This window comes from Halichoerus grypus, chromosome 1 (genome assembly GCF_964656455.1).
Source record: "Halichoerus grypus chromosome 1, mHalGry1.hap1.1, whole genome shotgun sequence".
NCBI lineage: Eukaryota > Metazoa > Chordata > Mammalia > Carnivora > Phocidae > Halichoerus > Halichoerus grypus.
Window position 1 is genome coordinate 203,842,455 of NC_135712.1, and position 17,638 is coordinate 203,860,092.

Sequence of the window (17,638 nt, forward strand, 5' to 3'; positions counted from 1 at the left end):
GACTGTAGAGCATGAGCTCTTGTTGGAGGTGATACTAACACATCCCCAGTTTGACAGACCAGGAGACCAAGTTCTATTGAGATTGGTGGTAGAGAGGAGCTCTTTTCTCCCCATTTTACAGATGGAAAATTGAGGCCCAGAGTAAGCTTAAGGACACACAGTGAGGACTAGGCCCCAGGCCTCCTGACTCCCAGCCCAAAGGGGAGACAAAAGTGGGTGGGGAGCCTACCCTGCCCTGGGGAGAGACTGCCCCACTGACCATATCTGTTTGTCCTACAGGCCCGAGGAGAAGGAGAGATGTCTAAATCCCTGTGGTTCAAGGGCGGGTGAGTAACGGAGTTGTGGGGGTAGGAGGAAGTGTTGACCCCAGAGCTTGAGGCTGCTTTATACCATAGCCTCAGCCGAGTGAGGGCAGCAAGGGGTTCCATTTAGACAGGGGACAGACCGAGTGACAGATCGGGGGAAATAATGTAGCCACTATCCTAAGAGATTCACCACAGACAGAAGCCAAAGATAGAACACACTGAATCTTCACAACAAACCCACGGGAGGCCTGCTACCCCTATTTTACAGGTGGGGAAACTGAGTCCAAAGAGGTCCATGCTTTGCCCCAACCGCTTACATTATTCAAGACCACTTCCCCCTAGAAATAAATGTAAGATAAAGGAGAAGCCTATTTCCTGCAGCATACCTCTGTAATTGGAGTGAATTTTTTTTTTTGCTTTGATTCTCTTTTCATTTTATTTATTTATTTTTAAAAATTTTATTTATTTGAGAGATAGCGAGAGGGAGCACAAGCAGGGGGGAGAGGGAGAGCTGAGCAGGGAGCCCAATGTGGGGCTCGATCCCAGGACCCTGGGATCATGACCTGAGCCAAAGGCAGACGCTTAACAGACTGAGCCACCCAGGTGCCGCTTGAGTCTGTTTTTAAATATCTCAGATTATTGCTGTGGCTGCTGGCTCTTTAATGATAATCACTTGGTCTTATGTGGAGCAATTCGTCGTGTCTAATTTCTTAAATTTCTAATTTTCGGGGCTTTCTTTTTTTTTTAAAGATTTTATTTATTTATTCATGAGAGACAGAGAGAGACAGAGAGAGAGAGGCAGAGGGAGAAGCAGGCTCCCAAGGAGCAGGGAGCCCGATGCGGGACTCAATCCCAGGACTCTGGGATCATGACCTGAGCCGAAGGCAGACGCCTAACCGACTGAGCCACCCAGGTGCCCTCGGGGCTTTCTTTTCCTTCGGCATCTGAGTGGTGAGGTTAGAAGATGTAAAAGATATTTTTAAGTTCCACTAATGTTCTAAAATAGCAGCAGGTGGGTGACTGCCTCTCTTTGTACATCCTTTGCACACAGAGGCATAGAGACAGAAGCTGTGACTCCCAGATGAGTAGGTGTCCTGGGTTGGGGAGCTCAGGACGCAGGGACTGACATGAGGATGCACATGTGATTTATGGAGGAAGTGCCCTCAAGAAAAATCTGTGAGGCAGGCAGGATCAGGCAGGGGATGCAGCCAAGCACAGATGTAGTTCAGGGGTCGCCACACCTCTGCCTGATGGAGCAGGGAGCACTGGTACCTGAGTAGCCCCCCCAGGGCTTGTCCGGAGTCATAGGCTGCCAGACATCTCTCTCAGTGGCCAATGGGAAGCTTCTGGAGAGGAGCCACACCTGAATCCTCTTTGGGATGAGAGCAGCTCTCAGTAAAGTGAATTTGTACAGACCACAGAGCTCGCTCAGATCCACCAGCTACACCAAAGCTGCCAAGAAGCAGTAGCCTAGATTTCCATTTCCCTTCTTCCCATCAGCTTTGACATCATTCCTTCCAGAACAGATTTTAAGATTTTATTTTTTTATCTGCAAGAGAGAGAGAGAGCATGAGCAGGGGGAGAGGGACAAGCAGACTCCCCGCCAAGCAGGGAGCCCGACGTAGGGCTCGATCCTGGGACTCTGGGATCATGACCTGAGTGGAAGGCAGATGCTTAACTGACTGAGCCACCCTGGTGACCCATTCCAGAATAGATTTTATTTTTATTATTTATTTATTTATTTGACAGAGAGAGAGACAGCGAGAGAGGGAACACAAGCAAGGGGAGTGGGAGAGGGAGAAGCAGGCCTCCCGCGGAGCAGGGAGCCTGATGTGGGGCTCTATCCCAGGACCCCAGGATCATGACCCGAGCCGAAGGCAGACACCTAACGACTGAGCCACCCAGGCGCCCCTAGATTTTATTTTTTTAAAGATCTTATTTATTTGAGAGAGAGAGCACTAGTGGAGGGGAGAGGCAGAGGGAGAGGGAGAAACAGAGAGAGAGGGAGAAGCAAGCTCCCTGCTGAGCAGGCTCGATCCCAGGGTCCGGGGATCATGACCTGAGCCGAAGGCAGACATTTAACCGACTGAGCCACCCAGGGGCCCCAGAATAGATTTTAAATATACATATCCATTTTCCAATTTTGAGCATAAGGAAAGGTTTCATGAATATCTTAGTATATTATTTAGATTTGCCTTAATTCAAATTTTCATTAAACGTGGGCAACTGCATCATCTCCCCATTCCCCAGATGAGGAAGCTGACGTCCAGTGTCTTCATTTCCGAGGGCCGCTATGACAAACTACCACAAATGTGTAGCCTAAAACAACAGAAATAGATTCTTCTACAGTTCTGGAGGCCAGAAGTCCAAAATCAAGTTGTTGGCTGGCCTACACTCCCTCTGATACCTCTAGGGGAGGACCTGTCCTTGCTTTGCTAGCTGCTGGTAGTTGCTGGCAATCCTCAGGATTCCTTGGTTTGTAGATGTGTCACTCTAAATTCTGTCTCTTGTCACATTGCTGTCTCTCTTTTTATAAAGACCCACTTATACTGGATTAGGGGCCCACCTACTCTAGTGTGACCTCATCTTAACTAATTATATCTGTGATGACCCTATTTCTAAATAAGGCCACATTCTGAGGTTCGAGGGGCTAGGACTTAAATGTATCTTTTTGGGAGACACAATTCAGCCTTTAATATCCACGGAGATCAAGTGATGTCCGGGCCTCAAGTTATGTCTATTGGAGGAAGGGGGAAGCCTGGGCCCTTGACATCCCTGTGTGTGTCTTGCAGCCCTGGAGGTGGCCTCATCATCATTGACAGCATGCCAGACATCCGCAAGAGGAAGCCCATTCCACTCGTGAGCGACCTGGTGAGCGCCTATGCCCTCTTCTCCCCCAGCAGAGCAGGCCTGCCATAAGCAGTGCTCAACTTATACAACTGCCCATGGCAGACCTGGGACTGGGAGCTGGCAAGGTGTTCTCTGGAACTAACGTAATCTGATTTCTACCCTGCCTGCTGCATGGACACTTCAGGCCATGGTGAGTGATGGTGACCTGGGCCTTCGGTCTCTATCTCTTCCCAGGAACCCCCCCCAACTAGGATCTTTCAACTGGCCCCAACCCATGGGTTCTGGGTGGGGGGAACCCTGCCGTGTCCTACAGTTTATGGGTGGAGGAGAGAGCAGGTGACTCACGACCTTGGTTCATGGAGTGGCTGGTAGTTTTGTCCTGTGGCTGGTGATCATGCCAAGTGCAGCTCCTGAGTCTGGTGGGGGATGGGTGAGTCAGGGGTGTGAGACTGCACACCTTCCAGGGTCCCTTCTAACCCGGAGCCTCTGTCACTTTCCAATTCTTTGCTGGCTCTGCTCCTGCTGCTGTGACCTGTTTCATATTCGTGGCTGTGGCTTCAATCCGTGGCTGGTGGCCCCAAACCATGGCTGTGGATTCTGCTTGTGGTGACAACCCCATGGGTGTGAATCGACCCCTGTACTCCCTGGGTGATTCCCTGCCCCAGTCCCTGGTCCAGTCCAGAAAAGCAGGCATCACCTCAGCCTTGGCCTCCAGCACTTTGAACAACGAGGAGTTGGTGCGTGGGGCGCCTCCCCTTCCACTGGTTGAGGGGTGGGCTGGGCTGGGGGTTCCTGCAGGAGGAGGAGGAGAGTGTGGCCGAGACAGGCATTCCTCGCTCTCCGCTCTCCGCAATCTAGTTTCCAGAATTGGGTTGTGCAACACCCTGTCAACATGATCTGTGCACAGGAAACGTGCTCCCACAGTGTGGGGGCAGGGAGAGGGACTGGGACTTTACTATACTCAGCAAGGGGGTGAGGGCGGGGCAGGACAGCGCCCCATGCCGGCCCCCTCCCTCCCCTCAGAAAAACCACGTTTACAAGAAGACCCTGCAAGCCTTAATCTATCCCATCTCCTGCACGACGCCGCACAACTTCGAGGTGTGGACGGCCACCACGCCCACCTACTGCTACGAGTGCGAGGGGCTGCTGTGGGGCATCGCGCGGCAAGGCATGCGCTGCACCGAGTGCGGTGTCAAGTGCCACGAGAAGTGCCAGGACCTGCTCAACGCAGATTGCCTGCAGCGTGAGCGCGGGGCTGGAGGGGCGGGGCTCCGCGGAGGGGGGGCGGGGCGGGGCAAGAACCGGGGCGGACTCCTCGGCCGGAGGATTGGGGCGAGAGGAGGGAAAAGGAGATGTGAGAGGGTCAGAGGTCAGAGAGGGGTGGGGCAGGACTCAGGGACTAGCTAAACTGTGCAACGAATGGGTTTCCTGAGAGTCAGCGGTTCCGCCGGAGAAAAATGGGTTAAGGTTAGGGTTAGCTCGGGATGGAGGGGGCTCAGAGTGGGGGGAGGAGTCAGAGAAGGGGCGGGGTCTTGGCAGGGAGCGGGGATTCAGAGGAGGGGGGACTCGCATAGACAGGTGGGGACTGACGGGTCCAAGGGGTAGGAGGATTCAGAGAGCAGGTAGAAAGCTCTAGCAGTTCTAGCTTTGGGGTGCGAGTCACCTGAGCTCCCATGGCTTAAAGTACCCTTGGCCACAGCCGAGGAAGCTCTGGAATGGGAGTTGGGGTTCTCGCTCCAGTGAGGGAGCGCGCTCTGGACAGTGACTGCTGTCTGCGTCCGCAGGGGCTGCAGAGAAAAGCTCCAAGCACGGGGCGGAGGACCGGACGCAGAACATCATCATGGTGCTCAAGGACCGCATGAAGATCCGGGAGCGCAACAAACCTGAGATCTTCGAGCTCATCCAGGAGATCTTCGCCGTAACCAAGACCGCACATACGCAGCAGATGAAGGCGGTCAAGCAGAGCGTGCTGGACGGCACGTCCAAGTGGTCGGCCAAGATCAGCATCACTGGTGAGGCCGCGGGGGTTGGGGGGGGTGCACAGGGTCCCTTCTTAGCCCCCTGTGCTTTCTCCTATGGCTCTTCCTTTTGCGGCGTGTACTTGAGTGTGTCCATGTCTTTCCCATGTCCATATGTGTGAGTGTTTGTGCTCACAGGGTGGGCATGTATGCCTCCAAATGTGAGCGCATGACACTCTATCTGGATGAGTCTTGATTGGTGCCCCCCCCAGAATCAGACCCCAAGAAGAGGAGTTGAGGGCACATTGTTTCTTTGGGGGGTGATGCCATGGGAGTTGAGAAGTGAGCTTGGGAGAGAAGGAGCCCTACACAGGGTGCCAATGATCAGGCAATGCTGTGGACAACTGGGGCTCATTCCCCTCGGGGACCACTGGGGGACAGTGTTGAGCTCACACAGCAGAGTGGTTCTACCCAGGGATGGGAGCCTTAGGGTGTTTATCCATGCCCAACCTCATTCAAATTTCCCGGAAAGACCCCAAGATGAGGATTTCAGGGCAATGTGTATCCAGGAGGTGGCCCCAGGAAGCCCCAGTGCGGCTGGAGATATGAGTCTGGGAGCAGGTAGGGAAGGCACATAAACAGGTGGCTTCCAATAAACAGGTGACTCCATGAGCAACTGTAAGCTCAGTCCTGCTGGAAATTTCAGGACAATGTATAGAATGTCCTATCCAGGGGTGGCCCTGGGGCGCCTTCCCATTCGGCATCAGCTGAGGGCTCCCTGGGTGTTAACTCTCTAGCAAGTCCTTCATGTCTTGTGGGTGTCCCCATGGGCTCCTGTGGTCAGAACAAAGCCCTCAGGCCATGTCACAGGTGTCTCCAACAAGCAACCTGGAGCCCGTGACAGAGACTGTTTTCAGCATACCTCACTCCTTGAGCCTATATTTGTATTTGTCCTGTGTGTCTTACAGTGGTCTGTGCCCAGGGCTTGCAGGCAAAGGACAAGACAGGATCCAGTGACCCCTATGTCACTGTCCAGGTCGGGAAGACCAAGAAACGGACAAAAACCATCTATGGGAACCTGAACCCTGTGTGGGAGGAGAACTTCCACTTGTAAGTGACTGGCTGAACCCCTGAGCCCCCAGGGGGAGCTCTCTGCTGGGGCAACTGAAGGGGGCTCCAAGACCAGCCTGTGCCAGCCACCTGACCCCAGCCTCTGCCTCTCCCCGCCCTGCAGTGAATGTCACAACTCCTCAGACCGAATCAAGGTGCGTGTCTGGGATGAGGATGATGACATCAAATCCCGTGTGAAGCAGCGGTTTAAGAGGGAATCTGATGACTTCCTGGGACAGACGATCATCGAGGTGCGGACACTCAGCGGCGAGATGGACGTGTGGTACAACCTGGGTGAGCATGGGTGGTGTTCTGCAAGGGACAGGGAGGGCGCCCCAGGGAGCCAAATTGGGGAACCAGTGTCAGGAGGAGTTAGTCTAGGAGCCCAATCTGATGGGGGGGGGCAGGGTCTGTGAGCCCAATCTGATGGAGCAGGAAGCAAGACCTGGGGATCCTAGTCTGAGGAGAGAGGCACAGACCCAGGAACCCTGTCTAAGATGAGTAGATTCTGGAGATCTTGATTTGATGGGGGAAGCAGGGCCTGGGAGCCTAGTCTGGGGGAGAAGCAGGCATAGGCCCTGCTAGGGCTAGCCCAGCCTAGCCCAGCCTAGGGCTGCTGGTTAAAGAGGAAGATGCAGACTCAGGAATTTAACCTGAGCAAGGAAGTAAGGTCTGGAGTCCTAGTTGAAGGAAGAGACAGGGCCTAGTGAATTCTAGGCTAATGGGAGTGGCACAAGTTTAGAGAGCCAATCCGAGAAGATACCCAGGTCTTAATCTCAGGGAGTCCAGGAGGGCTACAGTCATGCATACATTAAAATATCCCGGGCCTATATTGGAAAGTTCTGATGCAGCCATCCATTTCTGTTTTTCAGACAAGCGGACTGACAAATCCGCTGTATCAGGTGCCATCCGGCTACACATCAGTGTGGAGATCAAAGGCGAGGAAAAGGTGGCCCCCTACCATGTCCAGTACACTTGCCTGCATGAGGTGAGGCCCACTGCTCTTCCCTGCCTTCAGGGCTCACTATGATCTCCCACATTGCCTCCACTTGGAATTCCTGCCTGCCCCAGCCCCACCTTCCTCTTTCCGGCCACACCATCCACAGTCCTCAGGCCTTTAAGACTATCCCCCATGCCATTCCTTCTGCCTGGAAAACTCCTCTTTATTCATCCAGCTTCAGGGCCCCCTCCTTTGGGAAGCCCTCCCTGACCTCCAGGCAGACTCTCACTACCCAGCTCCAGGTCTTCCATCTGTTCCAGACCTGAACAGGGGGGTTCCTGGAGAGAACTCAGTTTGTTGAATGAATAAATGATTGAATGGACAAATAGACGATGAGTGGATAAAAGGATGGGTCGACAGACAGATGTGGTTAAACTATTGGAAGTATAGATAAGTGGATGAGTAAATTTGGGGGCAGTTGGATAGGTGGATGGGTGGAAAGATGGATGATGGATGAATGGATGGATAAATTGATGGGTAGATAAATAGATAGGTGATGGATGGTTGGATGGGTGGATGGATGAATTGCTGGATGGAGAGATTAAGTTGTGGGTAGTTATAGGGGATGGATGTGTGGTTGGATTATTAAAAGAGAGGAATAATGCATGGATGAAACTTTGGGTAGATGAATGGGTGGGTGGGTGGATGAGTGAATGAATGGGCAGGCAGACCGATGGAAGTTTAGATAGATAAGTGGATAGATGGATAAATGGATGAATGTATGAAAGGATAGAGGAGTGGATAGGTGGATTTTGGGGTAGCTGGATCGATGGGTGAATGAGTAGATGGATAGATAAGTAAATGGGTGGGTAGGTGGGTGAAGTGTTACAAGGATGGATGAGTCAATGGGTGAAATTTTTGGTAGTTGAATGAATTGGTGGGTGGTGGATAGATGAAAGAGTAGATGAATAAATTAATGAATAAACAGATGGATGATGTAAGCTGCCCCAGACCTGGGATCTCTGACCCCTTGTGCCTCAATGCACTCTTCATGATGCCTTCTCCCTCTTGGTGGCAGAACCTGTTCCACTTCGTGACAGATGTGCAGAACAATGGGGTTGTGAAGATCCCAGATGCCAAGGGTGATGATGCCTGGAAGGTTTACTATGATGAGACAGCCCAGGAAATTGTGGATGAATTTGCCATGCGATATGGTGTAGAGTCCATCTACCAAGCCATGACGTGAGGCTGCAGGCTGGGGTGGACATGAGGGCAAGGTGCAGGAAACTGGGGTGAGGGGAACACCAAGTGGACCCTGGCAGATCTAGTGGTGGAAGGATTCTTGGGAAAGGAACCAAAGAGGATATGGGTGTGGTGGGCATTCTGTAGTCCCTTGGAGGTTAGGAAAGTGCCATTTCTGGGAACTGAAGTGTGGTGAGAGTCAGAGTTAGAGGCAGAGATGGGCAACCCAGAGAGGAGACAGAGAGAAACTTGGAAGACACAATCAGCCAGAGGGAATGGTTTGAAGATTAGAGGGAGCCACTTACAGATGCTGTCTTGGAGGCCTTCTGGTGGGACACTGCCTGTCCTGGCTGGATGCCAGGCCCAATTTCTCCCACTCCCTCCCACCAGCCACTTTGCCTGCCTCTCCTCCAAGTACATGTGTCCTGGGGTGCCCGCCGTCATGAGCACCCTGCTCGCCAACATCAATGCCTACTATGCGCACACCACCGCCTCCACCAACGTGTCCGCATCTGACCGCTTTGCTGCCTCCAACTTCGGGGTCAGTCCCAGGGACTGGGGCTGGGGGAGGAGGGAGAGCCCAACCCCGTGCTGGTCAGACCCTGTGTGACTCCCTGGTCTCCAATCTGGAACTGACTTAGTGTGTGATTTTGCACCAGTCACTTGCCCTCTCTAAGCCTCAGTTTACCCCTCTGTAGAATGGAAACAGATATCATGATGGTTCAGTTCAATAGTGGATGGGGTACACTTAGTGTATAGTAAGCACTTACCCAATGTGGTAGCCGCCTTTAGCTGCTACACTTGACCCGCATGTCCCTGCTTCCATCCATCCTCCTCCTCTCCCTCCTCAGAAAGAGCGCTTTGTCAAGCTCCTGGACCAGCTGCACAACTCCCTGCGGATCGACCTCTCCATGTATCGGGTGAGAAGTACATGCATGATGACTTGGTTGCTCCTACACATGTTTGTGCCTGTAGGGGAGAGCTCCCAGCCAGTGTGCACATGAGAGGACCCATCTTAACATGTGGAATGTGTTCCTTTGACATGTGTACACATATGTGGGCAGCTTGGTGCATCCAACCAGACACCCCCCCCAGTTGCTTCAAGGTGTTCTCATGGACACTCACATACTTCCTAAAACTTGGGGGGCTCTTGTATTTCCCCTAAAACAGTCTCCCTCTACCCAGCCCTCTTCCATAATCCCACCTCTCTTCTCCCTTCCAACAGAATAACTTCCCAGCCAGCAGCCCAGAGAGACTCCAGGACCTCAAATCCACTGTGGACCTTCTCACCAGCATCACCTTCTTTCGGATGAAGGTAAGAAGGAGACCCAGTCCCATTAGCTTTCCATCGGGCATTTTCTAGCACTCTTAGCTCCTAACCAAATAACATTTCTCCTGGAGAGTAGTGCCCTTTCTCAATGACCCTCTGCTTTCATACTGCTACATTTCCTTAAACTCATAACCACTTGTAGCCACTTCCTGGGTACCACCTGTTCCAGCTATGCTGACTTGTGCCTGTCTCCCTCCCTCTAGGTGCAAGAACTCCAGAGCCCACCCCGAGCCAGCCAGGTGGTGAAAGACTGTGTGAAAGCCTGCCTCAACTCTACTTATGAGTACATCTTCAACAACTGTCATGAACTCTATAGTCGGGAGTACCAGACAGACCCGGTGAGGACCCCAGATAAAGCAGAATGGAATAGGGGATACCAACCAGACCCTGGCCCAAGTCCTAGGTCTGCCCCTTCTCAAGTGACTTAACTGAGCCTCAGTATCTTCCTCTGTAAAATGGGGTCATAAACCCATATCTCAGAATTGAGGAGAAAATTTAATGAGATGCTATCTTTAGATAAAATGTAAGTAAATGCTTAGCACCTGATATACAATAGATGCTCAATAAATTCAGTTTTAGTTAAACTTAGTTGAGTTTGGCATGCAGTTTGCCTAGGATAGAATCGCTGTTCAATAAATGTTGAGTTGAATTTAATTTCTTCAGTAGAGTTGAGTTTTGGTCATTTTAACTCAATTTATTTGAGATCTTTCAACATGTGTTTTTTTATCTACACATATAATGCCAGGATTGTCAGTAAGGTTTCAAGGAGTTCATACCATTTTAGAAGGGAAAGATATATACATTGAAATTCACAACCTAGGGTGATTAGCCCTGGGATGGAGGAATTGCAGGAGACTGTGGGGGCTAAGGGGGCCCTACCTCACCTTGGGCTTCAGATAGGAGATAACACATAAGCTCAATTTAGTGATATTTTATTTCCTTCTCTTCATTTACATTCAGTTGACTTCAAGTTGAAGTCAACTTGAGTTGAAATCAAATCACTTTTAATTGAATTGTGTTGAGGTACAGTGGATTAAATTGGGTTGGGTTTAGTTCAACTATAAACAGTTTAGTTCCATTTATTTCTCTTCAGGTGACTTAAAATTACTCTTGGCTAATTAGTGAGCAGAACTGAGTTGGATTAAGCTGGGTTTAATTTAATAAAAGTCCATTTATTTACATTCAGTTGACTTGAAGTTATTCTTGACTGGGTTGAGTTGGCTTGAGTGAGGATGAGCTGGGTTGTTGGGTTAGGTATAGTTGGGTTCAAATGAATTGGGTTGAGTTGGGCTCATTTCAGTTGAATTTAGCTACATTCATTTTCATTGATTGACTAAAGTTGGATTGAACTGACCTGAGTATGTTAGGTTCAGTTGAGTAGGTAGAGTTGGATTGGATTGACTCAGTTGAGTTGAATTAGATTAAGTTAGGTTGGGTTGAGTTCAAGTCAATTTATTTCCATTATTTTGACTTAGGATGATGTTGATTTTGGATGAGTTGATTAGGTTCAATCCAATTGAATTCATTTGAGTTTAATTCAATCCAGTTAAGTTTAATTCCACTACATTCAGTATAATTGGCCCAGGTTCAGTTTCATTGAATTAATTCTGAGAATCTCCATCTGTTAAGCTAAATGGGCCTGATTGACATTCATTTCAGTTCCATTTGGTTTAGTGGGCTTCAGTTTTTTTCAACTAAATTCAGTTCTATTCACTTTTATGAGTTGAGTCTAATTAAGCTTTGTTGAGCTGCATGGACATGAGTTCTGTTTGGGCCAGTTTGCATGAATTCAGTTCCTTTTCATACAGCTCTCCTACCTGAACCACCCATGTGTTAATGGGACCCCTTCCTTACTAACCTCCTGCCCCTCAATAATGAACTAACTGAGGCACCCACCTATGGACCCATTTGGCTAATGTCTCCATTTCCCCACTCCACCAGGCCAAGAAGGGAGAAGTTCCCCCAGAAGAACAGGGACCCAGCATCAAGAACCTTGACTTCTGGTCCAAGCTGATTACTCTCATAGTGTCCATCATTGAGGAAGACAAAAATTCCTACACTCCCTGCCTCAACCAGTGAGTTGTGTATCTGTGCAGTTAATTATCTGGAGGTCATCACGTGTGTGTGTATGTGTGCACAATTTTGTGTCTTATGTGTAAAGGTGATCATGTCTAATTACACATAAAATGATGTGTATGTGGAGGCAACTGTAGGTGTGGTTGTGCCTGAATGAAATATGGCATAATTTATAAACATAAACATAAAATTGTGTGTATGTATAAAATCACGGGTGTAATCAGACATGTATTTTGTATGTGTTGATTTGTGTTAATAACAATGTGTACATATGTATATAATTTTGTATATGTGTGTAGGTTCATAAATAACAATTGACAGTGTTGCTCAAGTATTTACTATGTGCTAGATACTCTACTAAATGTTTTACATTTAAATTGCATTGTATCTTGTGTGTGGGTGTAATTCTGTTTATAGTTGTGGCCTATGGGTTTAATTGTATATTGTATATGTGCATACAATTGTGGAATGCACTTCAATATGCAATATTGTATATTGTGTAATTGTGTGTGAGTATGGACACAGTTTTGGTTTGTAGATTTATATGTCTGTAGAGTTTTCATCTGTGTTAGCTGAATGAACTGTTGTGTCTTATTTTTCCCTGAGTGCTAGAGGGGCTCCTAACTCTGGCATGCCAATATCTCTTGGTTAGTTAGATATTCAGTTAAGATCAGGGATTTGGGATGGATGGACTGAAGGGTGGATGGATGTATGGGCAGATGGATGGAGATATGATTGAATGGGGAGATGAACAGATGGATGGGTAGATGGTTGGATGAATAGGTGGATAGATGGATAGATTGGTGGGAGGATGAATGAGTAGTAAAGGAATGGATGGATAGCTGACTGGATGGATGGATGGATGGATGGATGGATGGATGGATGAGTAGGTGGGTGAATGGATAGATTGGTGGAAGGATGAATGGCTAGATAAAGGAATGGATGGATAGCTGGTTAGATGGAGAAATGGATGGGTGGATGGATGGATGGATGGATAGATAGACAGATGGGTGAGTGAATGGATGGGTAGAAAGGTGGATGACTGGGTGAATGAATGGTTGAAGGGATGGAGAGATAGATGGGTGGAGGCTCAGGGAGAAGCAGAGCTTCAGTTTAAAGTCACTCAGCAGGTCAGTGGCTTTGAGGGAGCTTGAATCCAGAACGCTCTGTCTGTCCCACACTACCCTCCGGGCTGGGAGGGCCAAAGCAGCCTGTGCCACCCTGCTTCCATCTGCCAAGGTTTCATACTTCCATGACTTTGACTAGGTTTCCCCAGGAGCTGAATGTGGGCAAAATCAGTGCCGAAGTGATGTGGAACCTGTTTGCCCAGGACATGAAGTATGCCATGGAGGGTGAGTGTGCCCATCCCCATACCTTCTAGCCTGGCTATAGCAGGTAGCTGTGCCTCAGTAGTATCCCCTCCAAGGCTGTGAGCATCCTGGACCCTCAAGCTTGAGGTTGGACACCTGTGATGGCCAGAGCTGGTGCTGCCAAGACAGGGGGTAGAGACCTTCCATTCTTCCCCTACCAGAGCATGACAAGCATCGCCTGTGCAAGAGCGCTGACTACATGAACCTACACTTCAAGGTCAAGTGGCTGTACAATGAGTATGTGACAGAGCTTCCTGCCTTCAAGGACCGCGTGCCTGAATACCCTGCGTAAGTCCCTTTCCCCAAGCCAGAACTGTAGCGCTGACAGCTAGACTGAGGCCCAGAGATGAGGGCTGACCTACTCAGGGTTCCCTGGGCATCAAGGGCACAGTGGTATACAAACCTGGTATTCTCTATTTTCAGCCATTGGACTATGGACTCTTATAGCCCAATTAATATGCCTAAGTATCAGGAACTGCACTGAGCAGTGCCTTTTCTCATTTAATCCTTTTGACAATTCTATAAGATGGGAGCATTATAATTCCCATTTTGTGGATGAGAAAATGGAGAGTTTAATGCTGAAGGACTTGCCCAAGATGACATCCAATAAGTGACGGAGCCAGGATTTGAACTCTGGATGTCTGACTCACGGGCTGTGTTGGAGAGCAGGATGGTGGTCACCATTTACCGAGGACCTACTATGTGTTGTGTCAATCACTGCTCACAGCAGCACTGTGGGATAGATACTCCTCTGCTGTACAGGTAATGGGATCCCAGAGAGGAAATCCACTTGTCCATGGGTAGTTTATCTGAACCATGAACCCTGCAAGTATGAGCCTTGCCCTGACAGTGTCATGAGGTCCATTTCATGATTGAAGTAACTGAGGCCTGGTGGGGTAGGGAAGCAGGGGGATACCTACCCAAAGGCCACAGGGTGAGTTCAAGGGAGAGAAGGACCTGCCCAAGCACCATTCAGAACTAGGCAAAGCAAAGGGTCAGGGGACAAGAGGTGGCAAGACCCCACCCCTGCTCTCCATTCCAGGTGGTTTGAGCCCTTTGTCATCCAATGGTTGGACGAGAATGAGGAAGTATCCCGGGATTTCCTGCACGGGGCCCTGGAACGAGACAAGAAGGATGGGGTGAGGAGACTGGCCCATGATCAAGCCCCTAGTCTGCCCTCAGTGGTCTCACTCCCTCTGGGGTCCATTGGAATCCAATATGGGGTCAAAAATTGCCCTTGAGATGAAACCAGTCTCTGAAAGGTGGCCACCATCTTCGTCTTGTTCATAGTGTTGAAAGTGTTTTGTTCATTCAGCAAATGAATGAGAGTCCATCATTGAGCTGGAAGCCCTACCTTCCCCATAGCCTCTGTGTCCACCTCTAAGTCACCCTTGCACATTATTCGCCTCACCCCAGGCCAGTTGGTCTCTGGTTCTCCCCATGGAAAGCAGGAGGGCTGGATGCTGGGGGCTGTCTAGCTCTGACCCCTCTCTTCCTTCCTGGCCTCCTTCCCACTGTAGTTCCAGCAGACCTCAGAGCATGCCCTATTCTCCTGCTCCGTGGTGGATGTCTTCTCCCAGCTCAACCAGAGCTTTGAAATCATCAAGAAACTCGAGTGCCCTGACCCCCAGATCGTGGGGCACTATATGAGGCGCTTTGCCAAGGTGCGGGAGTGCAGGTGGGGTTAGGGATGGAGTCCAGGTGAGGGATTGGGATAGGGTCAAGGTTGGGGTTGCAGTTTAAATTGGGATTGGGTCAAGGTCAGGACTGGGGTTAAGTTTGGGATTGAGGTCAAAGTTGGGGTTGGTGATATCAGTAGGATTGGGGTTGGGGTTGAGATCAGTGTTGGAGTTGTGGTTGGGGACAACATTTGGGTTGAGGTTGGGGTTGAGGTCAGGGTTGTGGTTAAAGTTGGAGATGAATTTGGAGCTGGAATCAAGGTTGAGGGTGGGATTGAAGTTGGGGTTGTGTTTAGGGTTACTATTAGTATTGAGATTCAATTTGGCATTGAGGTTGGAGTGAGTGTTGGGATTTATGTAGAATTTGGGTGGGCATTGGGGTGAGTTTGGAGGTCGGGACCATCCTACTGGGGTTGAGGGTTCCAGCTAATTGGCTTTAGGCTGGGTTGAAGTTGAGGACTGCAAGTAAGAATTGGGATTCCATCTGGGATCCAGTCATGCTTATGCTTGGAGCTGGGTTAATATGATGGAGATTTATCTGGGTTAATATGATGGAGATTTAGCTGGGTCTACATAAAATAATCATCTTTACTTGGTGGTATCTCCTCTTGGTTGTGAGGGTCATCCTGGGTGAATTCACCCATTCAAGTGGTCCATCTTGAGTGCTCATAGGGATTCAGGTTCATCCCTGATCTCACTAGTGGCTCTTGATGGACCTGCCCAGCCCCAGCCCCTGTTCTTACCCCCTGTCTGTGTCCTCTCCAGACCATCAGTAATGTGCTCCTCCAGTATGCGGACATCATCTCCAAGGACTTCGCCTCCTACTGCTCCAAGGAGAAGGAGAAAGTGGTGACCTGTGGGGGACCCTGTCCTGTCCCCTCCCAGCCCCACTCTGCACCCCCAAGGCTCCATCCTTCCCTGGGCTCTGATACTTGTGTCTCTGTGTGTCCAACTGTGTGTGTCCATGTACCTGACTACGTGTGTCTGGGGGGATCTGGAGGTGAGGGCACATGCCTTCAGTGTGTCATTGTCTGATTGTTGTGAATGAAGCCTTCAGGGTGTATGGATGTAAGTGTGTAAAGCTTTGAGCCCATGTAGGAGAATATGGGTGTGTGACAGGAACTCCCCCCTTCCTGTTACTTCCAGAAGCCCAGCCCACCCTGGAGAAGTTACTTGAGCCCTGTTTCTCTCTGCTAATCTCCAGAAACCAACCCCCGCCAACATTCCCAGGAATCTGGTTCCAAATGCTGTCTTCCATTCTCAAATGACCCTATGGGACCTTCCTCTGGACCCAGACCCCAAAACCATCCTGGGGTCCCTAGCAGTGGATGGGGAAGGCTCTGGGGAGGGGTCTTGAGCCCTGACTCCCTGCTCTGTTTGCATCCCCAGCCCTGCATCCTCATGAACAACACTCAGCAGCTCCGAGTGCAGCTAGAGAAGATGTTCGAAGCCATGGGAGGGAAGGAGGTGAGGCAAGCCCCAGGCAGGGTCACCACTTTCCCTGCATCCCTGCTGGCCCTTGATGAATTCCCGCTCAGCCACTCCCTTTAACCCAAGCAAGCAGCTCCACCATCTTTGCCTGTTTCCTCCCCAGTCCCTTGGGATCTCTTTCCCTGTGTTGGATGGGAAAATGCCCCATTTGTGTGGATGCTCTGTAAACCTAACCTGATGTCCCTTTTCCCTCCTCAGCTGGATGCTGAGGCCAGTGACATCTTGAAGGAGCTCCAGGTGAAACTCAACAATGTCTTGGATGAGCTCAGCCGGGTGTTTGCTACCAGGTGGGGACACCTCCAGGGCTGGGAGCAGACAGGAGGGGGCAGCCCCCAGACCTCTGAGCCTGGGGCATCCAGGGACTCAGCAGATGTAGTGGTGAAGACTTCAGGCTCGGAGTTAGACAGAGCTGAGTTCAATCCTGGCTTCACCACTTACTAACTATGTAGCCTTGGGTGAGTTGTTTAACTTCTCTGAACCTTAGTTTATTCATCTGTAAAGTGGGGATGATGATAATAATAGTACCTGGGTAGGACTGTGCAGTGAAATAAACAGCACAGGTGAATGTCTCAGCCCAGTGCCCAATTCTGCTATTATACACAACCCCCTCCCCTGCTCAGTTATATGCCATGGCTCCTTGATGCTCAGGATAAAACATCAAGGTCCATGGTCAGCTTTTGAGGCCTCATCTGGCCCTTTCTCTGGGAGGCCTGGGGAGTCTGGTCTGAGCTCCTCCCCTCTGTGCCCCCAGCTTCCAGCCACACATCGAGGAGTGCGTCAAGCAGATGGGCGACATCCTCAGCCAGGTGAAGGGAACGGGCAATGTGCCAGCCAGTGCCTGCAGCAGCGTGGCCCAGGATGCTGACAATGTGCTGCAGCCCATCATGGACCTGCTGGACAGCAAGTAAGCCAGGCTGGGTGGACTAGGATGGCCAGGAAGAGGTTAGGGATGGGGCTTTAGAGACTCAGGGCTGGCCTGGAGAGGACACTCAGGACATGTTTGCTGGGTGGTGGTTGGATGGTTTGGATGGGTAGGTGGGTTGGAGGTATGAAGGGATGGAAAGATGGGTGGGGAAATGATTGGAAGGACTGGTGAGTCCTTTTTATGTGTTAATTGACACATATGGATGGATAGATGACATGAGAAATGGGTGGGCAGATTGATGGGTAGATTAAAAGATAAATGCTTAGAAGTTTAGACGGAGGATATATTGATAAAAGGAGGGATGGATGGACAGATGGATGGGTAGATGAAGTTAGGTAAGTATTTGGATGGATGAATAACTG

General features: G+C 50.1%; 1 protein-coding gene across 1 annotated transcript in view; it reads left to right on the plus strand.

Annotated features, from left to right (window-relative positions):
* UNC13A (unc-13 homolog A) overlaps positions 1 to 17,638 on the plus strand; it is a 61,928-nt gene that overhangs the window by 26,778 nt on the left and 17,512 nt on the right. Inside the window, exons 12-34 of the mRNA XM_078059348.1 lie at positions 280 to 326; positions 3,098 to 3,176; positions 3,340 to 3,345; positions 3,821 to 3,892; positions 4,179 to 4,398; positions 4,940 to 5,167; positions 6,082 to 6,223; positions 6,348 to 6,517; positions 7,096 to 7,211; positions 8,242 to 8,405; positions 8,796 to 8,946; positions 9,257 to 9,325; positions 9,631 to 9,720; positions 9,939 to 10,073; positions 11,677 to 11,810; positions 13,078 to 13,163; positions 13,343 to 13,469; positions 14,224 to 14,320; positions 14,702 to 14,845; positions 15,626 to 15,709; positions 16,250 to 16,327; positions 16,550 to 16,638; positions 17,103 to 17,255. Coding sequence (XP_077915474.1) covers positions 280 to 326; positions 3,098 to 3,176; positions 3,340 to 3,345; positions 3,821 to 3,892; positions 4,179 to 4,398; positions 4,940 to 5,167; positions 6,082 to 6,223; positions 6,348 to 6,517; positions 7,096 to 7,211; positions 8,242 to 8,405; positions 8,796 to 8,946; positions 9,257 to 9,325; positions 9,631 to 9,720; positions 9,939 to 10,073; positions 11,677 to 11,810; positions 13,078 to 13,163; positions 13,343 to 13,469; positions 14,224 to 14,320; positions 14,702 to 14,845; positions 15,626 to 15,709; positions 16,250 to 16,327; positions 16,550 to 16,638; positions 17,103 to 17,255 — 2,681 coding nt within the window. The remainder of the gene's footprint in view (positions 1 to 279; positions 327 to 3,097; positions 3,177 to 3,339; positions 3,346 to 3,820; positions 3,893 to 4,178; positions 4,399 to 4,939; positions 5,168 to 6,081; positions 6,224 to 6,347; positions 6,518 to 7,095; positions 7,212 to 8,241; positions 8,406 to 8,795; positions 8,947 to 9,256; positions 9,326 to 9,630; positions 9,721 to 9,938; positions 10,074 to 11,676; positions 11,811 to 13,077; positions 13,164 to 13,342; positions 13,470 to 14,223; positions 14,321 to 14,701; positions 14,846 to 15,625; positions 15,710 to 16,249; positions 16,328 to 16,549; positions 16,639 to 17,102; positions 17,256 to 17,638) is intronic.